The 23,502-nt window shown below is 57.1% G+C and overlaps 2 protein-coding genes across 2 annotated transcripts in view; one reads left to right on the top strand and one right to left on the bottom strand.

Annotated features, from left to right (window-relative positions):
* The window catches only part of LOC105824882 (chromosome unknown open reading frame, human C1orf167), a 20,971-nt gene extending 13,686 nt beyond the window's left edge, over positions 1–7,285 (top strand). Inside the window, exons 13-17 of the mRNA XM_012662495.1 lie at positions 2,626–2,770; positions 3,648–4,055; positions 4,614–4,903; positions 6,233–6,375; positions 6,665–7,285. Of these exons, the coding sequence (XP_012517949.1) occupies positions 2,626–2,770; positions 3,648–4,055; positions 4,614–4,903; positions 6,233–6,375; positions 6,665–6,937 (1,259 nt within the window). The 3' untranslated portion in view covers positions 6,938–7,285. The remainder of the gene's footprint in view (positions 1–2,625; positions 2,771–3,647; positions 4,056–4,613; positions 4,904–6,232; positions 6,376–6,664) is intronic.
* Positions 7,286–9,503: 2,218 nt separating this feature from the next.
* The window catches only part of MTHFR (methylenetetrahydrofolate reductase (NAD(P)H)), a 14,230-nt gene continuing 231 nt past the window's right edge, over positions 9,504–23,502 (bottom strand). The window contains exons 2-12 of the mRNA XM_012662520.1: positions 20,288–20,533; positions 18,813–19,051; positions 17,900–18,010; positions 14,644–14,837; positions 13,689–13,939; positions 13,341–13,475; positions 12,957–13,137; positions 12,495–12,677; positions 11,584–11,685; positions 10,667–10,786; positions 9,504–10,354 (exon numbers count right to left, since the gene is read on the bottom strand). Coding sequence (XP_012517974.1) covers positions 10,136–10,354; positions 10,667–10,786; positions 11,584–11,685; positions 12,495–12,677; positions 12,957–13,137; positions 13,341–13,475; positions 13,689–13,939; positions 14,644–14,837; positions 17,900–18,010; positions 18,813–19,051; positions 20,288–20,520 — 1,968 coding nt within the window. The 5' untranslated portion in view covers positions 20,521–20,533 and the 3' untranslated portion in view covers positions 9,504–10,135. The remainder of the gene's footprint in view (positions 10,355–10,666; positions 10,787–11,583; positions 11,686–12,494; positions 12,678–12,956; positions 13,138–13,340; positions 13,476–13,688; positions 13,940–14,643; positions 14,838–17,899; positions 18,011–18,812; positions 19,052–20,287; positions 20,534–23,502) is intronic.

Genomic DNA, 23,502 nt, shown 5'->3' with positions numbered 1-23,502 from the left:
AACAAGCAGACAGCTCATTCATGCATATTTTAAAATTAAGCAGAGGGGACAGATGACCCTTCTGCCCAAAGCTCAGTACAAATTTGCAAGTGTTCACAGTGTCCCCACAGGGGCAGCTGACTGACCGCAGAGTGGCTGACGTCTGTGCTGTCGCTGTGAGGGGCGTCCACGTTTCCTGGGCCCCTCAGGGAGTGGGGGTTGTGTTCCTCCTTTCCCTCACGGACACTGGGGCGTGTGAGGGGACACAGGACATGGCCGTTGTGGGACCTGAACCCACAACTGCTGGTTCCCATCCTTCCCAGGGCAGCACCTGCCCCCCGAGCCTGGGGTTCAAAGACGGGGAGTCTGCGAGTGCCGAGGCCCCTAAAGGAGAGCCGGTGCTTTCAGCTGTTGCTTGTCAGTCAATACTTTGTGGGGTTTGCGGGCGTAAATTTGAATAAATGGGACTTTTGACTCTGAGAGCCAGCAGGCCCCTCCTTCGCCCATTTCGCAGCTACTTCCAGGCTTGGCGTGAGGTTGCGAGAGACCCAGGGGCACCCCAGGCCCAGCATCGAGACTTCCAGGATGGCCTGAGGAAAAGGGCACTGGCGGCCACACGTCCCACGTGGCGGGAAGCCCCAGCGGCGGCAGTCCGGGCACAGGAGCAGCTTGTGGCCCAGGCCTCCCTCGCCCGCTGGAGAAGCCGCGCGCAGCGGGGTCGGGCAGACAGGCAGCTGAGGTGGGCCCGGGCCCGGCAGGCCTTCGGAGCATGGCAAGTGGCCCTGGGCCTGCGCCGTGGGGCCCAGCAGCTGGCAGAATGGAGAGCTGGGGCCCGGATGGCCCTGTGCTGGACCCCGGGGGTGTGCCAGTCCCACCTTGGCCAGGCCAGCGGAGCACACACTGCCCGGAAGCCGAGTGCCCGGTGAGTGCCATGGCCTGAGGGCAGCCCCACGCTGTGCTCCCTGATCAGGCCTGGAGCTTGTCTGTGGCAGGGCTAGAGCGTATTTTCTGTCTGGGGCAGGGCAGAGGCTCAGGAGGGTGGTTGGGGGCGATAGGGAGAGGCCATCCTGGCCATTGCAGCTGCTACTGGGGCCACATCCCAGCTCTGCCACTTGCTGGCTGCGTGGCCCCTCCTTGGGGAAGTCTCCAGCAGCCTTCCCTGCAGGCACTGGGCACAGGCCAGCACTCAGCGAGCGTGCCGTAAACTGGCATTCTCGTGAGGGGAGGGGCGGTAAAGTGGAGCAGGCAGGAGTGTTCTTTCTCTACCCCTAAACACGATGCTTGTCCCTATGGTGAAATTCTTCTCCCTCCAGGCCACTCCCCATGCCTGTTTTAACCCTATTCTCCAGAAGAGGGGTGGGGGATGGGGTGGGCACGGGAGTGGGGCTTTGCCCTCAGGGCACTGGGGAGGGCTCTCAGCAGGGCTTGCCAGTGTCCTGGCCCTAACGGCCCTGGGTCTGGTCTCCTCCCTCACCCCCAGGGTTCTAGAGGCCTGGGCCCAGTTGATGGCCCAGGGCCGTGTCCAGCGAGCTGCTGTCACCCAGCTCCAGCAGGCTGGGCTCAGGCGCCTCCTGCAGATCCACTGGGCGCAGTGGTGGACAGCGTTGCTCAGAGTGCGTCAGGGCCGGCGGGCTGAGGCCCAGGAAGCTAGCACGGTCTGCTCCAGGCCCCAGGCCAACGTTATGCACTGGCCCAGGATGGCCAGCAGGGGGCACCTCCTGCTGCGGCTGGACACCCCAGCCCCTTGGAAGCAGGTGAGCGGCGGCCCAGGTGGGTGGGAGGTCCACAGATGACCCTCAGGCCACTGGCTTTAGAATCAGCTTGTTTCAGCCCATGGTGGCTGCACGCTGGATGCTTCTCCAGGGGCCCAGCAGCCTCGTAGACACCACCCCTCCCCGGTTCGTGGTCAGCCTCCTGGCTCTGCACAGAACTCCGGATCCGTTAGCATTTGCTGAGCACCTACCAAGTGCCAGGCCGACGTTGGTCCACTGCAGAGACGAACGTTCTGCGGCCGCAGTCCGTTAGGGAGACAGACACTTAACTTCATTACATATCATGGTGCCGTCTAAGATCAAGACAGGTACACAAGGACAACAGCAATTTTTTGTCAAGTTATTTTTTCACATTAGAAAAGTGAAATAGGCTCATTACAGATAAATCGGAAAGTATAAAGTGGGAAAAAACTCAAAATTTCTTTCATATTCACTCCACCCAAAGGTAACTGTCAGTCCCACCCTACCCCAGAAGCGGTTAGTTCCAACACCGCAAATGGTGGTGAAAAGTCGATGGCCCAGCAGGAGGAAGAGACCACGAAGGTCGGGCACAGATGATACCGCACCGCAGTCCGGGGACATGGTAGTGAGGGACACAGCGCCAGAGATACCAGCAGGCGAGACAGTTCCTAAGATTAATTGGCATCATCACGAATCCTATTTCAGAATGCTAGAAAGAATATAATCGATTTAGAAAGAGTCCAAGAAAAAAAGTTTTGACAGTTTTTTTTTTTTTTTGAGACATTTTAACCCAGACAGCTGGGGTGGCCTCCTCTGTTCCAGGGCTGGTGGGACAGAGGCCCACGGTACCCCGGGCACAGGGGAGAGGCCAGAGTGAGCATCCACTGGCACTTTAGCATCTCTCTGGCCCCAGGGCAGCAGTTCCTGCGTGAAAAGCAGCAGAGGTGGGTGCAGGTCCGCCTCCAGGGCCTGCGGAGGGCTGTGTTCCGGGTCTGGCAACAGGCGATGCTTCATCGGAGACACATGGTGGCCCAGCCAGAGCCACTGCTACTGCAGAGGTGGGTGGACCTGGGGACAGACAGAGACCCCAGGGGATGGGAAGGTCAAAGGGCAGCCCTGGAGGTTGGGGCCCAGGAAAGGAGGGTGGTGCGAAGGGAGACCCTGGCCTGGAGATGGAGGGCCATGACCACCAACACCTCATTATCTGTTTTGGGGGGTGGTGGCCAACCCCAACCCTAATCTTTGGCCCTAACAAGCCCCAGGAGTCCAGCTCCTGGCCAGGTCAGTCCTTTTGTCTCAGGGGATACAATTAAGAGACAGGGAAAGCAACTCCTCAGACGTCCGCCCATAGCGTGTGTTGACAAAGGTCGTAGCACAGGAGAATTCTGCTGCTGCCAAGAGAAGAGAGTGAAATCTTCATTTAGATGGAGACGTGCTGGTGGAACAAGCAGACAGCTCATTCATGCATATTTTAAAATTAAGCAGAGGGGACAGATGACCCTTCTGCCCAAAGCTCAGTACAAATTTGCAAGTGTTCACAGTGTCCCCACAGGGGCAGCTGACTGACCGCAGAGTGGCTGACGTCTGTGCTGTCGCTGTGAGGGGCGTCCACGTTTCCTGGGCCCCTCAGGGAGTGGGGGTTGTGTTCCTCCTTTCCCTCACGGACACTGGGGCGTGTGAGGGGACACAGGACATGGCCGTTGTGGGACCTGAACCCACAACTGCTGGTTCCCATCCTTCCCAGGGCAGCACCTGCCCCCCGAGCCTGGGGTTCAAAGACGGGGTGTCTGCGAGTGCCGAGGCCCCTAAAGGAGAGCCGGTGCTTTCAGCCGTTGCTTGTCTGTCAATACTTTGTGGGGTTTGCGGGCGTAAATTTGAATAAATGGGACTTTTGACTCTGAGAGCCAGCAGGCCCCTCCTTCGCCCATTTCGCAGCTACTTCCAGGCCTGGCGTGAGGTTGCGAGAGACCCAGGGGCGCCCCAGGCCCAGCATCGAGACTTCCAGGATGGCCTGAGGAAAAGGGCACTGGCGGCCACACGTCCCACGTGGCGGGAAGCCCCAGCGGCGGCAGTCCGGGCACAGGAGCAGCTTGTGGCCCAGGCCTCCCTCGCCCGCTGGAGAAGCCGCGCGCAGCGGGGCCGGGCAGACAGGCAGCTGAGGTGGGCCCGGGCCCGGCAGGCCTTCGGAGCATGGCAAGTGGCCCTGGGCCTGCGCCGTGGGGCCCAGCAGCTGGCAGAATGGAGAGCTGGGGCCCGGATGGCCCTGTGCTGGACCCCGGGGGTGTGCCAGTCCCACCTTGGCCAGGCCAGCGGAGCACACACTGCCCGGAAGCCGAGTGCCCGGTGAGTGCCATGGCCTGAGGGCAGCCCCACGCTGTGCTCCCTGATCAGGCCTGGAGCTTGTCTGTGGCAGGGCTAGAGCGTATTTTCTGTCTGGGGCAGGGCAGAGGCTCAGGAGGGTGGTTGGGGGCGATAGGGAGAGGCCATCCTGGCCATTGCAGCTGCTACTGGGGCCACATCCCAGCTCTGCCACTTGCTGGCTGCGTGGCCCCTCCTTGGGGAAGTCTCCAGCAGCCTTCCCTGCAGGCACTGGGCACAGGCCAGCACTCAGCGAGCGTGCCGTAAACTGGCATTCTCGTGAGGGGAGGGGCGGTAAAGTGGAGCAGGCAGGAGTGTTCTTTCTCTACCCCTAAACACGATGCTTGTCCCTATGGTGAAATTCTTCTCCCTCCAGGCCACTCCCCATGCCTGTTTTAACCCTATTCTCCAGAAGAGGGGTGGGGGATGGGGTGGGCACGGGAGTGGGGCTTTGCCCTCAGGGCACTGGGGACGGCTCTCAGCAGGGCTTGCCAGTGTCCTGGCCCTAACGGCCCTGGGTCTGGTCTCCTCCCTCACCCCCAGGGTTCTAGAGGCCTGGGCCCAGTTGATGGCCCAGGGCCGTGTCCAGCGAGCTGCTGTCACCCAGCTCCAGCAGGCTGGGCTCAGGCGCCTCCTGCAGATCCACTGGGCGCAGTGGTGGACAGCGTTGCTCAGAGTGCGTCAGGGCCGGCGGGCTGAGGCCCAGGAAGCTAGCACGGTCTGCTCCAGGCCCCAGGCCAACCTTATGCACTGGCCCAGGATGGCCAGCAGGGGGCACCTCCTGCTGCGGCTGGACACCCCAGCCCCTTGGAAGCAGGTGAGCGGCGGCCCAGGTGGGTGGGAGGTCCACAGATGACCCTCAGGCCACTGGCTTTAGAATCAGCTTGTTTCAGCCCATGGTGGCTGCACGCTGGATGCTTCTCCAGGGGCCCAGCAGCCTCGTAGACACCACCCCTCCCCGGTTCGTGGTCAGCCTCCTGGCTCTGCACAGAACTCCGGATCCGTTAGCATTTGCTGAGCACCTACCAAGTGCCAGGCCGACGTTGGTCCACTGCAGAGATGAACGTTCTGCGGCCGCAGTCCGTTAGGGAGACAGACACTTAACTTCATTACATATCATGGTGCCGTCTAAGATCAAGACAGGTACACAAGGACAACAGCAATTTTTTGTCAAGTTATTTTTTCACATTAGAAAAGTGAAATAGGCTCATTACAGATAAATCGGAAAGTATAAAGTGGGAAAAAACTCAAAATTTCTTTCATATTCACTCCACCCAAAGGTAACTGTCAGTCCCACCCTACCCCAGAAGCGGTTAGTTCCAACACCGCAAATGGTGGTGAAAAGTCGATGGCCCAGCAGGAGGAAGAGACCACGAAGGTCGGGCACAGATGATACCGCACCGCAGTCCGGGGACATGGTAGTGAGGGACACAGCGCCAGAGATACCAGCAGGCGAGACAGTTCCTAAGATTAATTGGCATCATCACGAATCCTATTTCAGAATGCTAGAAAGAATATAATCGATTTTAGAAAGAGTCCAAGAAAAAAAGTTTTGACAGTTTTTTTTTTTTTTTGAGACAGAGTCTCACTGTGCTGCCCCAGCTAGAGTGCCGTGGCATCAGCCTAGCTCACAGCAACCTCACACTCCTGGGCTCAAGCGATCCTCCTGCCTCAGCCTCCTGAGTAGCTGGGACTACAGACATGCGCCACCATGCCCGGCTAATTTTGTCTACATATTTTTAGTTGTCTGATTAATTTCTTTCCATTTTTAGTAGAGACAGGGTGTCGCTCTTGCTCAGGCTGGTCTCGAACTCCTGAGCTCAAACAATCCACCCGCCTCGGCCTCCCAGAGAGCTAGGATTACAGGCGTGCGCCTGGCCGACAGATTTTGTTTTTTAAAATGGAACTGAAAGCCCGTAGCTTCGGCTCTGTGCAGAATCCACAGATGTGGGGCTGTGGCAACAGCAGATGCCGGGGCCTCGAGCATTTTATTTCTAGGCATGTGTTGCAGGGCGATGTTCTTCCAGAGCACTTTGATACTTTCCCTCCATTCGTGTCAGCAGAGACAAGGATCCCACATACTGATGGAGAAACTGAGGCTTCTAGAAACTAAATGCCAGGCGTGGTACCCAGGGGCTCGATTCCCCTCCTTTCTGCCGCAGTGTGCACGTGCCCAGGCAGCGCACCTGGTGACACATGCAGGTATCAGGCCATCTTGTGGTGGCACAGAGGCCCCTTGGAGGGCCCCTTCTGTGTAGAGTACCAGCCGGGGGCTTGGACTCTGGAGTCCGACCACTTCCAGGAGGTGAGGCCTCAGAGAAGCAATTCAACTGGGTAAAGTCTAGGCAGGGAGAGTTCCTGGGCTGCACCTGGCACAGGAAGCTCTCACTGAGTGGTAGCTATTATTGGTCACTGTCTGCTTGAATGTCTTCAGACACATAGGGTGACGGGCAGAGGCAGTGGTGCGTCCCGCTGGCCGTGCTACTCTTGGGCACTTCCTCGGTCTCCTGCAGGAGGCTTGGGGACCATGGGGGACACGAGGCAATGTGAACCATCCCATTTGTGCACACGCAAGTAGGAGGCCCTGCTAACAGGCACAGGGCAGGGCAGGAAAAGACAACCCCCACCCCCTGGCCTGGGCCCCAGGAGGCCCAAGCCTGCTGCATGCAGGTTTTCCTCTCTGGCTGTTCCCTCAGACCCACAGCTGCTGGACACAGGCCAGAGGGCCAGTGCTGCCTGGGCCAGCACTGCAGCACAGCCTTGGTGGACAGAGGACACAAAGGGAAACGTCCTGGGCTCAGAGTAAGGAGACCTTGCCTCGGGTGACAAGTGCAGGGGTGAGGCGTCACCAGCCCTCAGGGGTCTAGAGTCAGCCCCTTAGCAAATTGGTCTTCTGGGTATTTACTCTTTTCCCCACCCATTTCCTCTTAAGCAGCTGTTTTGAGAAAACACTTGGTTTTCCTGTCCCACCCTGTCAGTTTTGTTTGGGCAGCAGCCCGGAGCCATGGGAGGCTGAGATGTGGGGACTCGGGGGCGCCATGCTTAGCTCTACACCTTCGTCGACCCTCTTTGTTGCTCTCAGCTTCTAGGCGCATGCCAAGGCACAAGCCGCCTTGCTGGACCAATGTGTTAACCTCTTCTGACTCCACTCCCCTTTCCAGGCTGGCTGCAGTGGCCTGGCTGTAGCTGGGCCCTAGGCCCGCCCCCGACGGGATCAGGAGGGCACTGCAGCCCTGAGACCAGGGCTCTCAAAGGCCAAGGTTGGGCCCATGAAAGGAGGCTGGGGTAAGAGCGGCTGTGTGTGGGCACCCGGTGGGGCGAGGGCTGAGGGGCTTGCCTGAGCCATGGCCAGGGCTGGGCCCTCCCGGGCCAGGGCTGGGCCCTCCCGGACCAGTGCTCGCAGCTGCAGGGTCCTGGAGGAGCGGGCACAGGCCCATGGCTCTGCCCTTCTTCCTGGCCATGAAGGCTACTGATGCTCTTGGCCATCAGGAGGAAGTACCTGCAGCGCTGGCGCCTTGAGGCACTGCTTCGCCGGCTGCAGGGCTCCCAGCTGGCCAGGCGCCTGGCAGTGATGTGGCAACGCTGGGTAGATGCTCAAGGGGAGGAGCAGCTGGCACAGACTCTGGTGAGTGGGCGCAGCCCCTCCCCACCCCACTCCTAAGGAGGCTCAAAGGACCATTTCATCCCATCCTCACCCCTAAAACAGCGTCCCTCTAAGTGTGGTCTTTGGGCCTAATGAGTCTGAAGCCTTGGGGGACGGGCCCAGGAATCTGCATTGTTAATACTCCTCAGATGACAGCCCCCTTGTCACAGCCCTTTCACCCTGGTGCCACAGGGGTGCAGGAGGAGAAGCAGCAGGAGGGCTGGGAGCTGCTAGGGAGCATGGGTGTGGGAGGCCTTCTCTGCCAACTGTCCCTGTAGCTCAGGGAGTGGCACCTGAGAAGGGCGTGGCGGACATGGCGGAAGCTGATTCTGAGACTGCGGGTGGCTCGACGGTTACAGCAGCAAGGAGACAGCTGGGTCCTTTCCCAGGTACTGCCCCCCGCCACCCTCCTTTACCCAGCCAACCCTTCCAAAACCAGTGACACATCTGGACATTGCTGAGCTGGGGGTCCTCCCACTTGCCGCTCCCAGGGCCCCTTCGTTTTCAGGGAAGGCGGGTCAGTTACAGAACACACTGCCTGGATGCTGGAGCCCTGATTGACTTGGGCCACACGCTCAGCCCAGTCCCACTCGGGCACTCAGTTTGGGAACAAGGCTTGGCCTGCGCTGCAGCTGCTGCTCACACTAGCCCACGCAGGGTCTCGGTCCCTGATCAGCCATCCCGCATTTGTTCCACTCTGAGCACAGCTTCCCAGATCAAACGTCAGACCTGTTCGAAGCCTGTGCACGTGGCCCGGGGCAGGGCTGGCTGGCTGCTTGGGGCAGAGGGGCCTTGGGGACAGGAGGAGCTGGGCACAGGGGTTGCTCTAGCAGACACAGCACAGCCACTGGAGGAAGGTGAGACAGCCTTTCCTCCCCCTCCGATTCCAGGCCTTTAAGAAGTGGCATCAGCGCCTGGCAACCAGGAGCCCAAGGGGAGGAGCCGCCAGCAGCCCAACACCCCTGAGCAAGCCAGGCACCTGGGGCCCCTGGAGCAGGCGGGAAGCTCCCGAGTCCCCAGGGGTGGTGGGCTTGGGGGCCCAGCTACAGCTGTGACTTGTTCCCATAGAATAAAAAGCAGAACTAGGAAAAAAAAAAAAAAAGAAAGGAAAAAATAAAAAAAGCAGAAGTGAGCCCAGCCTTTCCAGAAAAGCAACTGTGCCCCACACGCCCACGGAGAACAGTGATGGACGCACGGCTCAAGGAGCTCTGAAGGACAATAAAGTGCCCTCCTCAGCCCCAGCGGCTTCTCTTGCTCAGTCTCTCGGAAAGGCTGCCCTTCTGCCCCAGCCAGTGGGGCCGGGGGAGGGAGCGAAGAGGGAGCCCTGCGACTGTGCCCACCTCCTCTGCCATCGGGCTGCTCTGGGATGCCCCACCCCCACCCTGGCTGCAGTCCTCTTTTCTGCTGAACTAGTGACCCAGGACAGGGGACAGCCCATCTGCACTTGCCAGTCACTGCCCCAGGGAGTGGTGCCAGCAGACAGCTTCTGAGCGGAGGGGAGGGCAGCTGGCGGGAAGAAGCCTGCCTAGCAAATAAGCCAGGAAGCGCGGCTGCGCACAGCCCCGCAGAGCTGGGGCCTCTCCTGAGGTGAACGTCATCTTTGCCTTTGACAGTGAGTGGGCAGACGGTGCCTCCATGGCCATGGGGAAAGAAGGGAAGGCTAGGGCTGCCACCAAGCTTAAGGGGTCAGACTGTTTCAACCCTTGAAGGGGGCACTTTTTCTCTCGAGCCATCAGAATACAGAGACAACTATTCAAAAAGCAGCATTGCAGAGAGGGGAGGAGCCCCGCTGAGCTCTCAGGGAGGGGACGGTGAGAGCTGCTTGCATTGTTAGGGGTCAGCCCAGGCCCATCCAGGGGCCTGGTGCTGTGGACGGCTGAGTACTAGGCAGGGCAGTGTCTGCCCCTTCAGTCACAGGTAGGTGGAACCTGGTTGCCAACGTCTAGGAGGGGGAAGGCGCAGCGCCGTCCCTTTGCTACATCTCTTCCGCGATGCACCAATGCCCGCTGCCATGTGCTTTGCCTGTGTTACGTGGGCCCCAGGTGCAAGCTCACTGAGAGGACCAGGCTGGCTCCTAGAGGCTGCCTTGGTCCAAGGGCTCAGTTGGCAACAGCCAGTCTCCCTCCTTCTCAGGGAGGGTGGTGTGCCCCCCACTGTGGTCCTCTGCAGGGTGGAGGTGTACCACCAACAGAGCACACACTCCCGGCCAGTGCAGGGAGCACCTGGCTCCTGTGTGGGGCCAACTGAGGTCCAGCCGGAGCCTGGGAGCCTCACACTAGTCCAGCTGCCATCATCACGTCTGGCAGTGCAGGCCAGGGCTCGGGGCGGAACGAAGGAGAGTAGGGTTCCCGGGAGAACCAGGACTGGGAAGGAGGAAGGTGGGACACAAGCACCCCCCAGCTCGGGATGTCAGGACACAGGGTCACGGAGCCTCCGCCTCCCTCTCACTTTGGGTCGGCCTGTTGAGAAGCTCAATTGCATCTTCCACCACCTGCCACAGGCAGTTGTCCAGCGGGAACTCATTGTCCACCAGGTTGACCAGGAAGTAGTTGTCGTGGATGTACTGGATGATCATGCGGGATGGGGACTCCTCGTCGTACAGCTTGCCCCACTGCTCAATCCACAGAGCGAAGGCCTCGTCCTGCACACACACACACACACACACACACACATACACAGAGGCAAGGTTAGCAGGGCTGTCCTCGGGTCAGGCTCCATGTGCTCAGCACTCCACAGGCTCAGAGCTACTCAGCAGGACATTTCCAGGAATAGAACAGGTCCACTTCCCGCCCCAGCCGGGAAACAAACACCACGTGTACACGCTGACCCCGGTGAGTCAGTGCAGGGCATGTGTCGGGCGCTGAGTCCCGGGCCCTGGGGATGTGGCCTTTAGCCACACACTTGGGACCCAGCCAGACTTCCTGCTGGGCAGGCTGGCGCCCAGCTTCTTTACCTTCCAGAACATGAAGCTGATGGGATCCACCACTGTGGGCTGGATGATCTCTCGCCCAGGGAAGATGCCCCAAGTGACGGCATTGGGCTGCAGCTCCGGGGCATTGGTGATGTTTTCACCCTGGGGGTGTGGGGCAGCGGTAAGAGCAGATCTGGGCCAAGGACAGCTGCAGTCCTCTCATGCCTGGAGAGCCTCAGGACCGTCTAGGCTCAGTACCCTCTACCGGAGACCCCACCGCCCCCCACTTCTAGGCCCACAGGCCGGGACCCAGAGGCCCTCCTGGGTGCTCCTTTTCTCCTCACTGTGCACCCATCTGCCCTACATCGAGTTGATTCAGCTCTGATCTGTTCCCTCTTGTCTAGCCCACTGCTGGGCCAGGGTCCTCCCTGGGTTTCCACAAGGGAGTCTTTGCTGGCCTCCCCTGCCCCTAGCATCTGCACAGCCGCCCACTGCGATCTGCCTAAGATAAAATGGAACCCAGCCACTCCACTGCTGGAGAAAGGCTCCCCTCGCCCTTAGGGAAAACCCAAATTCCAAGCGGGACAATCAAGAGCCCTGCGGACCTGCTGGCCCCTGCTTAACACTCCCCCCACCCTTCCCAGCTTCTGGGCAGACGTGCAGCTCGACGTCTGTGCACGCGTGACCCCTCCAAAAAGCCTTCCCTGACCGCCCAGGTTAGCCGTCCCTCCTCTGGATCCTACGGCATACCACGCTGAACTTGACTGTCCCATCACACTGGCTGGCAACTGTGCATTTGTCTCCCTCGCTAGGCTGGGCCCGGTTTTGTCTGTCTGTGTCTTGCACAACGCCTGGCCTGGGCTAGGTGCTGGGCGATCGCTGACTGAAGAATAAATGTAGGTGCTCCGGCCGCGGGCTCTGGCCGTGGCGAACGCCGTGTGCGCCCGGGAGCTGCCTACCTTCACGTCCACAATGTGGTAATTGACCCGCAGCTCGTACTTCTTCAGCACGTGCAGAAGTGCTTCCGCTGTCTCTCGGGAAGTGAAGAACTCTAAGTAGGCCTGTGGGAGACAGGCGCCTGCCGCGTCAACCCCAGCTCCTTGCCAGACACCCTTTCACAGACACACGCGGCAGGACACCTGAGGCACCAGGACTAGTGGTGGCCACACAGATCAAGTGCAAATCGTGGAGCTGCCCAACACACAAGCAAGGGGTGAGGGCAGCGGGTGCAGGGGCTTCTCCGTGTGCACAGCGTGAGGGTGTCTGCCCCCTCCCAGTCGGTCAGGACAGTTTGACAAGGCAAGGCATGGAAGAGGCCCGACACGTCTATCCCCTCCAGTGACTGGGTGATGACAATGACAGTGACATCTCCTCCAGCACCAGTGCCTACTGGGGATTAAGCTGGGTTTATTTAAATGGATTTGCCATCGTGCTCATAATACTGCAAGGTGGGCACAAGGAGGAAAGCAGGTTCCGGTCAGCCACCCTGACAGAAAGCGGCAGGGCTGGGACTTAGTCCCAGGTCTTTCTCGCTCCAGAGCCCACGGGCTTTTAGTCCAGCAGCTCTAGGGGGAAGGTGTCAACTCGGTATAGTAACAACAGCTTCATTTAGTGAATGCTTCCTAAGTTCTTCCCACGTGCCAAGCACTTTGCATACTGTTTCAGCCCCAGAATGTGCGTTACGTCTCATTTTACTGAAGAGAAAACCTGCCTGCCCAGGTCCGTCTGATTCCGAGCGTACACCCCTGTCTACTCTGATCCATCGTTACTCAAAATTAAGAGCCCGGGAGAGAAACACTGCTCTGTCCCAGTCTCTGGGGAACCCTGGGTGCCGGCCAAGGTGGGGTAGCCCTACGCATCCCGACCACACCTTCTGGAACACGTAGCCCCCACTGGGGCCCCAGCCCACGATGGGGTCGGAGGACGGCTTCCCGTTGATGTTGGGCTGGGAGTTGATGGTGAGGATGCCCTGCCGGTTCACTCGGAGCAGCTCCTCCTTCATCAGGCTGGTCTCGGCCGCCAAGGGCTCATCATTCCAGGGCAGGCAAGTCACCTGTGGGACAGAGTGAGCTGGCCTGGGGCGATGGTCAGATCTGGCACCCTGGGTCCTCACCTCCCAGGGTCCCCATCAGAGATCCAGACTGTCTTTGCCTCCACAGGCCCCTTCCAGGCAGGGAATTCCCAACTCGCCCTCCTCCCTTGGCTGCGGTGCCATGTCCACAATACGGAGAGGAGGTGACTCAGGCTGGGAAAGTTACAGCCCCACGGCCTGGCCCACGGCTGGAGTCAGGGCAGGGGATGGGACCAGAGACCCCCGCCCAGCACCACTCACTTTATGGCCGTTCTGGTTTGGCTCTCCCGAGAGGTAGTGGACAAAGACTTCAAAGACACTTTCTTCGCTGGTCAGCTCCTCCCCCCACATCTTTAGCAACTCTTCCTTGGGGGACTTGCTTTTCAGGTAGAAGAGGTAGTAGTCCTTCAGCTCCCCAAAGGCTGGAGAGGAAGAATTGCCCCTGACAGAGGAGGTACCCAGAGGTCAGGGGACACTCCTGACCTTGGACTCCTGACAGACTGCAGTTGTCACCACAGGCCCAGGAGGCCAGTCTTGTAAATCCTGCCTGACCCCCCCAGGGCTCGACCACAAGCACGCAAACTCCTTCTGCCCCTTCCTCCCAAGAACTAGGATATGTTTGCAAGGAACGTCTGCAGGCCTCACCAGCGGCCGTTGGGGAACTCGTCCCACTCCTGGGTGCGGTAGATGTAACTCTTTGGCCTGGAGGCCCAGAAGATGGGACGTACATCTTCCTCCCGGCGCTTGGGGTGGGCACTGACAGCCCAGGGCAGGGGACGCCTGGGCGAGGATGGAAACAGAGAGACAAGGGACTGGCTCGAGGGAGCCCCAGGGAGCCTGGGTCATTCCATCTGACTCCCTCCGAGACTGGAGTCCTTGGTGTAGCCAGACAGCAACAGCACAGGCATCCCTCTGTGCCACCACGAGAGCCAGCACTATGTCTCGTACTGCATGAGGACTTTCCTCTGGGGCTCTCTGGGCCACCACCCTCACCTGGGGTCCTCAGTCCACAAGCCCAGGCGCTTCAGCACCTCCGTGGTGGCCATCTCTCGGTTGAGGGTGTAGAAGTGGAGGCCTGGCACCAAGCCGCTGGCCAGAAGCTCCTGGCAGAGGTTCACAGCCAGCTCGATGCCATAGTTGCGGATGGCAGCATCATTGTCTTTGATTGACTCAATCACGTCCTTGATCTTCTGTGGCACTTCCAGCTTGGACAGCTTCACAAGCTGCCGGAGTGAGTGATAGCCCTGTCCGAGACACACAGGGGCTGTGGGGGTCAGCTGTCAGCCCGTCTCCCACCCTGTCCATCCTCTGCCAGGCCTCCTGGCCAACTGCAGCGTCATGCAGAAGGGCCCAGGGAAGTCGGGTCATACTGCAGGAGTGTGCCTGGGCCGTTTGCTTTCCCCACTCTCGCAGAGCAGAGCAGCTGCCCGTGAGCACTCCTGCGTCGGACTGAGCCAGGCTTTTAGTCCCTAGGTGTGTCTACTGGTAACACGGTGGTCACCTAACCCAGTTGTTCCCTAGCCTCACTGATTGTCAGAATCACCTGTCACTCTCAGGAAGTAAAATACAAATCCCCAGGGCCCATCTCAGATTTACCAAACCAGGACTTTGAGGGGTGGGACCTGGAAGTCCATTTTTGGAAAAAGCATATCATGTGGTTCTGATGACAGCCAAGTTTGGGAAACACCGATTTGTAATGAGACTTATAATCCCTTTATAATTTATAATGAGACTCATAATCCCTTTTAGTGACACTTGTCAGGAGGCGAAAGTACAAGAAGCAAGCCCCTCGACAGACACTGACGCTGTTTTCTGGGGAAAATCAGAGGCAGCCACAGTGGGGTGGCGCGGCAATGGGGTGCGGGACTGGGGCACCATCGGACTGGAAATCTAACGAGCAACAAAGAAGCACTTTCGTGGGGCCTAGGAGCCCTCCTGAGCCCCTCACCTGAATAGGAAAGATCCCGGGGAGGATGGGGCAGGTGACGCCCATGTCAGCACAAGCCTTAACGAAGCGCAGGAATGTGTCGGTCTCAAAGAACAGCTGCGTGATGATGAAATCGGCTCCGGCGCACACCTTCTCCCTCAAGTGCTTCAGGTCGGCCTCGAAGCTCTCTGCTTCGGGGTGGCCTTTCGGGTAACCTGCCAACGGGATGACAGTCGGAAGAGGCTGGCCTCCACCTGCTCCAGGTGAATGATGAAGAGACCAGAGAGCCTGGGGGGGGGGGAGTTCCGGATTCACACCTGCCGGCAGCACAGCAGAGTCAGAGCTGAAACGGTGGGTGGCTGGGCTCACGCATGATGTGTCCGGAGCCTGGAGGTGATCCTGTGGGAGGGGATTGCTGCAAACTCCCCACAGTCGGCCAGGCCAGCCAGGCAAATCAGGCCTGCACTTGGCGGCCATGGAAAAGAGAAAATGTGACATTTTGCGCCAGTCAGGCAACATTTAGGGTACTGGGCTTGACTCTAGGTACTGCATTAAAACATTGTTTTCCTTGTAACATTAAAATTACTCAGCGGTCTGAGACAGTGAAAAGCTAGAAACCCAGTTACACGAGGAAGAACTGAAGAAAGTGACGTTTTGCTTTAAGAAAGGAATGGAGGGACACAGTAACCCCTTTCCCACGTCCAGAGGTCTGTCATGGGGAAAGGACCTACTAGCCCAGCTCCTTAGCAGTCGCGTTCTGTGTTGCGCCTGACGGCAGAGCCAGCATCCATTCCAGACAGCAGCCCAGTGCTGGGACGAGCAACCCCACGAGACCATGAGCCCCTGGGGTCTGAACACGCTGGGCAGCGATGACCGTGTGCGGAGATGCTGAAGCTGGGATTCCAGAACTTCGGGGCAGGTGGCAGCAGATGTCCTCCAGGCTCCTTACTGGCTCTGTGAATGCTATGACTGCCCTAAATGGCTACACTTACTAGCAGGCTTGCTAGGCCAGGAAGGCAGGAAGACCATAGGCCTTAATGGAACTGCAGGGAGAGCACTGGCTTCCTCGGCCCAAGCCCAGGGCAGGACCCTGGGCCAGGCAGGGCACAGGCCCCAGACCCGGGCTGTTGGGAAACCAAGCTGCTTTGCTGTGATAGGGTGGTTCCATTCTTAAGAAACCCTGAGTCATCAAAAATGGATATAAAAGCTATTGTTTCCAGGAGCAAGGGGATGGGACATTAAGCACCAGAATCTTACACTTTCAATAACAAAGGTATTTTTCCAGTAGGAATTTCAGAAACAAAGAAGCTTTTTAGGCTGGGCATGGTGGCTCACGCCTGTCTGTAATCCTAACACTCTGGGAGGCGGAGGCGGGTGGATCGCTCAAGGTCAGGAGTTCCAGACCAGCGAGAGCGAGACCAGAAATGATCTGGACAACTAAAAATATATATAGAAAAAATTAGCCGGGCATGGTGGCGCATGCCTGTAGTCCCAGCTACTCGGGAGGCTGAGGCAGGAGGATCGCTTGAGCCCAGGAGTTTGAGGTTGCTGTGAGCTAGGCTGACGCCATGGCACTCTAGCCCAGGCAACATAGCAAGACTCTGTCTCAAAAAAAAAAAAAAAAAAAAGAAGAAGCTTTTTAATAGCTAAAACTGTATAGCTATAAAACCTAAATATCGTCACACAAATCTCACATGTGATTCCATGTGGCTTTTGCTCAGTTTACTGCATTCTCTATCATGGCCAGCTCGGTGCTTTCTAATCCACTGACCTTCTCTGTTAGCCACTTTATGACAAGCAAAACACAAAACCATTCAGCAACTGTGAGCTCACAGCTTTGCTGGTTCAATCATGATCACCTAGCACCCATCTCTGGCGCACATGTGCACAGCCAGCAATTAACTGACTGCATCATGGCTGGCACAGTGATGACAATTTGCACAGCCGGAAATGCCTGCTCTGCTCCTAACTCCTGATCCGTGCTTCCCAGATTGAGCACTCAAACATCCTGTTGACAAAAGAGTGGGCATGTAGATGGGGGCCTGGGGACAAGGCCAAAGTCACCCACAACAAGTTAATTTTCTTGAAGCTACACTGTTTTGTTTTTGTTTTTAATTCAGATCACTGGAGACACTACTCCATAACATAGCGTTTTTTTTTTTTTTTTGAGACAAGGTCTCACTCTGTTCCCCAGGCTGTAGTGCAGTCGCGTCATCATAGCTCACTGCAGCCTCCAACTCCTGGGCTCAAGCGATCCTCCTGCCTCAGCCTCCTGAATAGCTGAGACTACAGGCTTGTGGCACCACCCCCAGCTTATTTTTTAATTTCTTGTAGAGACGGGGTCTCGCTCTTGCTCAGGCTGCTCTCAAACTCCTGGCCTCAAGTGATCCTCTGGCCTTGGCCTCCCAAAGTGCTAGGATCATAGGCATGAGTCACTGTCCCCATGGTTGTTTTAATATAAAAATGACAGGACTTCCCCCCAAAATTAGAGAAAAACTGTCATTCCTAGAAGATGTGTCAAGTCAATCTAGGGACCTCCTGTGTCCCTGACACACACTGCCTCACCATGCCCGAGCTCTGTCTGAGAAGCTGAGGGTCCAATCCGAGCTTCAGCACCAAGAGTAGGAGGAAAGGCCACTCCATCCGTTTCTGCCAGGTGAACCTGGCTTCCTGGCTGTAGCCAATGGAACCAGAGTTGAGCCAACCCATTCTCTCTCCTGGGAATTTGGAATGGACACTGAGACCTGTCAACCAGTTAGGGCTACTGGCTGGAACTGGGCACATCATGTGTGTGGAAGAGTGTAGACATCAGGTCTGCTTGAAGAAGCAGGGAGCAGATGTGCAGCAAGAAGTATATAGATGGGGGACTCTGTGGCCCCAGAGAGAATGAGGCGGGGCCTTGGTTTCTGACAGCTTCCAGTGCCTAGTGAGGTCTGAGGCCATTTCATGACCTTGGGTTCCCTGCCCCCTGGAGTCATCTTAATAAATATCCATGTTCTGTTTTAAAGAAAAGAACAGGGTTGGGAAGCAGGCTATGAGCATGGCAAGGTAGAAGAATAAAAACTTAGGGGGTGGTCGCAGGCCTGGGAGGGTACTGGGTGACAGAATGAGAACAAGGACATGTGTAATCCACCTGTGCATGTCCCTCATCCAGCACAGGCTCAGGCCCATGGGTGCGCTTGATCGCCGTGTCCCTAATGGAATTCTGGCAGGCTCTCTGGGCATCTCAGCCCTTCCCCTCTTAGTTGCCCCCAGCTGGGATGCTCCAGTCACTCACCTGCCACACAGATGTCAAAGTAGTCACCAAACTCATTTCGGATGTGCTTCACCAGGTCCACCGCATAGTTGAAACCTCCTTCCTCCTCTTTCCAACGGTCACCGGTGGGGTCTGCAGGGTTGGTGGAGGCCATAGTCACTGGGTCTTGCCCAACCTTCAGAGAGCCTTTTTGTTTTCTCTGCCTACCCCTACACTGGGACTATGGGTTCCTGGAAGGCAGGGACTTCGTATTATTTAAGTTTGGCATAGCATTTGGTAAATAGCGGGAGGGAAGAGGGCAGCCCACCTGTCAAATATTTATTGAGTGCCAACTCCGTGTGGGTCCTGTGCTAGCAGTGGGGACAGGACACAGCTGCTGCTCCTCGCTGAGCCCGGAGGATTTGGGACCTCCTCCCTGCTTACACCTGGGCACGCTCGCTCTCCCACGGCCGCGGAGCTCCTGCTCCTGGGAGAATTTGCTACTCATCTCAAGTGAGAAGTGGGCTGCTGGTGGGGAACACGGGGCCAAGGCATCCCACCCACCAGGCTCCCTCCTCCCACTCTTGGGTGGCCTGATGACAGCAGGTAGCAGAGGCATAACCAGCTACTCTCACTCCAGCTGCTCTCTGGTTGGGCCAAGCGCTGGGTGCAGCCAGCGATCGATGAAGTTGGGTAGCCAGGGCAGAGCGTTATCAGGCACTGCCTGCATTCCCGACCGAACTCCTACATCAGGGTCAAGAGGTGGAAGAGGTGGCTCCCTATGTGCGGTGGGTGTGCACGGTAGACTCACTACCCACAATGCCTGCTGATGCTACCGGTGGGGATGGGACCATGCTCGGTGTGGGACTCCGGGAAAAGTAAAGGGCCACTCCAGGGACAGGAGAGGCCTTGGGGAAAGCCAGAACCCTGAGCCTGGGGCGTGCTGGCTCCACACCTCCCCTCAGCGCCAAGATGTTCTTCAGGCCCAGCTGCTTGGCTTTGTGCAGATGGCCCGTGATCTCTTCCTGGCTCTGACAGCAGCAGGTCATGTGCAGGATGGTTTCCAGGCCACAGTAGTTCACGGCAGTGCTGGCGATCATCATGGAAGAGGTCTCCTTGTCTGAGCCGGGGTCCCCTGCGGGATGCCAGGTCACATCTACGAAGAGGGGGCCACCTGCTGCCATCCGGTCAAATCTGTAGGGGATTTCTTTCTGAAGAAAGGTTCCAGGGGAAACACCATCCCACACCACCTTCCCAGGGGGCCCAGGAGTTAGAGAAGCATAATATGGAAGCTGGAGTCAAACCAACCTGCCCTCATATCCTGGCCTGGCTACTTACAGCTATGCCATCTCGGGTACATCAATGTCTCTGAGCTCAGTGTCCTCGTTTATAAAATGTGGCAGACATCAGTACCTACTCCACAACAACACCGTGAGAACATGACGACGGCGGGCTCCACAGCACTTAGGAGGGTGGCCAGCACACACACAGTGAGGGCTCAGGGAACGGGAGGTGCTATCATGGTCACGATTATTACAGAGGTAATGCTAGTGACGGCAACTCTACCATGGGGGTGAGAGCAGCACTGCAGACCTTCCACAGTGCCTGCACATTTCTTATCTCGGGTGAGTTAAGACATCTTAATGGTCAAGGCTTAGGGAAATCCTCAGACTGCCAAGCACGCCTCGTTCCAGGAACAGGAAAGAGAGGGGCAGCAGACACAAACGCCTCCCGTGCTACCTCCCAGCCTCGGCAGCAGCCCAACGCCAAGTTCCTGAACGAGACTCAAAAGCCTGGATGGGCACCAGTACTTGTGTTACAAGTTAGACACTGTATTTAAACATCCTTGTGCCTTTAAATTTCAAAACCTTGGGAGCGACACATGAGAAGTACAAACAGTAAAAGGTATAAATTTTTTTTTTATTTTTAATTTTTTAAATTTTTGGGTGGTGGGGGGTGTCTTCCAGTAAGGACCAGAAAACCTGCTAGACAAATTCTAAAAGAGCTGTAACACTAGGCATAAACTTTGAAAAACGAACTGCAGTGCTAACATAATTCAGTTGGCATTTCTAGATTTCAAGAGGCATAATCCAAATTCCTAACTTGCTGAAAACATTCTCTAACATTCTTCCTGCTTTGTGAGTTCCTAAACGTACTCGTGATCCAGCCCCAAGTTCCGCCAAAGAATACAGTTTGAGAGAATCAACATTTTTAACCCATTGAAGAGTGTGTCTAAAAATACTCCATGCTGCAAAGGGGCTCTTACAAACAACTGAGAAGCTGCGGATCAAATGACCTACTCAGCCTTCTCTTGCCTGCCCTCCTCTGGCTGCTTTTTCTACCGGGTTAAAGTGCAGCCCAGCTGCAGGGCTGACAGTTCACTTCCCTGCCACCCCCACCCCTTCCCCACCGTAACTAGCATCAATTTACCTTGAGATGAGATTGACAGCTCCTTGAGCAGTTCGAGGAGGAAAGAATTCCAAGGAGAACCACTTGTCACCAGATTCCATCCTCCGCCTCATCTTCTCCCGGAGTTTCTCATGCCGCTCGGGGTCCAGGCCCGGCGTGGAACATCTCGAACTATCTTTGGAATTCTCACTGCCACTGCTGCTGCCCTCTGAGCGGGGGTTGAGGCAGCCACTTCCTCTGGCCTCATTCACCATGGCCGGGTTCCTGCTGCACGGGGTGGGGCAGGGGGCATCAGGGGGCAGGCAGCCAAGCCCCAGGTACATTGAGGCACCTGAGTAGCAGGTTCAAGTGAGAGACGCTGCATTTCCACGCAGGAAGGCCATAAGGGGAAGGTGACACTGCCCCGCCCAGATGCTGCACAGCTGTCTGCGCTGCCTCACTCAAAGCCTGGCCCTCCACTGCTGCCTGGCTCCTTGCATGCGAGGTTGCCCCCACCCAGCACTGAAACATGCTCCTTCTGTCCATGGATCCTGGGTGACAGCTACCTGATGGAAGGTGGCACAGATAATCTCACGCTGCCGACCTCGGAGGCCCGCATTCCTAGGGAGGGGCAGTGGTGCACAGCTGGGAGGATCTTGGCTTTTCGATGGTCCAGCTCTGTCAGCTCAGACCCAGAGTCAGTGGGGAGGGAACAGAGGAACCTTCCCCAGGGGGTGTGTACAACTGGGTGGAGCTTTGACAAAGGAAGAGCCTTGAGCGCCAAGGGGCGGGGGCAAGGTTTCCAGGCAGAGGAGGGAGGGCTGGGGCTCCAGTAAGAGGCGGCAGATGGAAGGAGGGAGGACTAGGGCTGAGATTGCAGGGGTTGGTGGAGATAAGGCCAACAGACGTTCAGGGCCACTGGATCACTCTCCAAAGAAGGAATAGCTCGCTCTGGCTGGCCCTGCCTGGACATCTCCTGTTACTTGGAACAGTTTGTGTGCAGGAAAGAAGAGGTGAGAGTTTAACTTTGCAGCCAGATTTCTTCTGAGTTCATCCTACCAAAAAGACCGTGTTGTGAGTTAGAACTTGAAACTGGCTGTGTTCCAGAAGTAGCCAGATCCAAGTTCAGTAAGGGCACGAATTCATGTCCATCTCAAAACAAAGGCTGACCCATCTGTGCCAGCCTTGCAGGCTGCTCTCCTTATACACATCACTGAAATCATGGTGACCTCGGGAGGCTGAGGTGGGAGGATCACTTGAATCCAGGAGTGCAAGGCCAGCCTGGGCAACACAGACAGATCAATCTCTTAAAAAAAAAAAGGAATCGGCCGGGCAGGGTGGCTCACGTCTATAATCCTAGCACTCTGGGAGGCCAAGGCGGGAGGATCGCTTGAGGGCAGGAGTTTGAGACCAGCCTGAGCAAGAGGGGGACCTCCTTCTCTACTAAAAATAGAAAAATTAGCTGGGCGTGGTGGGGAGCGCCTGTAATCTTAGCTACCTGGGAAGCTGAGGCAGGAGGATCACTTGAGCCCAGGAGTCTGAGGTTGCTGTGAGCTAGGCTGATGCCACAGCATTCTAGCCCGTGCAACAGAGCAAGACTCTGTCTCAAAAAAAAGAAAAGAAAAGAAAAGAAAACGATACTTGGAAATATGGCGCATTGACAGGCTGAACTAAAGAAGCAGCCTCAAGGTCTCTCTGACCTGGCTGGGTGCCGTGGCCCACGCCTGTAATCCTAGCCTGTAATCCTGGGAGGCAGAGGCAGGAGGATCACTTGAGGGCAGGAGTTTGAGACCAGCCAGAGCAAGAGTGAGACCCCTATCTCTACTAAAAATAGAAAAATTGGCTGGGCGTGGTGGCGTGCGCCTGTAATTCTAGCTACTCGGGAGGCTGAGGCAGGAGGAGCACTTGAGCCCAGGAGTTTGAGGTTGCTGTGAGCTAGGCTGACGCCATGGTGCGCTAGCCCAGGTGACAGAGCCAGATTCTGTCTCAAAAAAAAAAAAAAGGAATCATGGTGACTGCAGAGCCACCATGGCAACCACAGGCAGGCCGACAGAGTGCACAGGACCATTTGGCAGTGTGATGGAGAAAATAAGACAGATACTTAAAAACGAAACAAAACACTACTCTTGGACAGCAACGGCAAACGCATAGTGAAAATCAATGTGTGGTGACATGGTGCAACAGAGGAATGATCAGGTCAGGTTCATTCCTTTCAGGGAATGTCCACCACCGGTAAGACCGGTGGACTTAACCATCTGGGGTTCTAGACTCTTTCTGAGAATCGGCTGAAATCACTGCTCCTCTCCCCTGAAACACACACAAGTGCACAGTACACAGAATACACATGGTTGCATCCAAGATCAAGGCATGGATTCCAGAATAAAAACCCTTGCGCCAACGCTTTCTCTTACTAGGATGCTCGTTTTGACTATGACCTAAAACTCCAGATTCCCAGTGAGGATGGTGGTGGGGAGCGAGGAGGGGGCCAATGGTGAGAGCAGCAGGCTGGCCTTTCTCCTGTATTGGAGGAGTGCCTCATTACTGCCTGCTGGAACAAACCCTAGAGCGGGGGAGGAGGCTGAACCACCTGCAAACTCTGCTCTTCAAAGACATTGCATTCTTAGTATGTGCCAGACACGTGCCGTATTATTACGCCTTCTCTTAACCAACACCCACCATTTATCCATTTTAAGCCGGGCTCCCACACCCCCCTGGGTTTTAACTGTGGTTTAACATGTTTGTCTCCCCTCTCTGCACCCCAGTTCCCTGAAACCAGGACCCGTATGCTGCCTGTGGTACGCCCCGTGCTTGGCACACAGTAATAACAGCCAACACTCGCTGAGCACCAAGGGGCCAGGCGCTGTCACTCCGTTCTCAAAATAACCCTCTGCCATTTACTGAGCTCTTACTTAGACTGCGCCAAACACCAGGATATTAAGCCCACCCTCCCGGAAGGGTCCCGGCGGCCAGCCGTGCGCAGCGGGACGCAGTGGGCACCGGGACGGCAGTGCCAGCGGCCCACCGCCCGTCTCCAGGTGCTCGCCGGGGAAGCAGGTTTAAAAGGCTGGAGCCAAAAGCCTCTTCGGTGCCCGGGTACCCGGAAGGCCAGGAATTGAATCACCAGGTCACTGGGACACCAGCCGGGCGCGGGCCCAGGGCGGTACAGGGGTCTGGACCCCTCATCTCCGCGGCCCCTCAGTCCAGGTAGGGGGCCGCAAGTGAGTCTTAGCGGGAGGGTTGGGGGTCGCTGGGGGGGG

This window comes from Propithecus coquereli, unplaced genomic scaffold (genome assembly GCF_000956105.1).
Source record: "Propithecus coquereli isolate 6110/MARCELLA unplaced genomic scaffold, Pcoq_1.0 Scaffold77, whole genome shotgun sequence".
In the NCBI taxonomy this organism is placed as follows: domain Eukaryota; kingdom Metazoa; phylum Chordata; class Mammalia; order Primates; family Indriidae; genus Propithecus; species Propithecus coquereli.
Note: the sequence above shows the minus strand (reverse complement) of the source record. Positions and strands in the feature narration are given on the sequence as shown.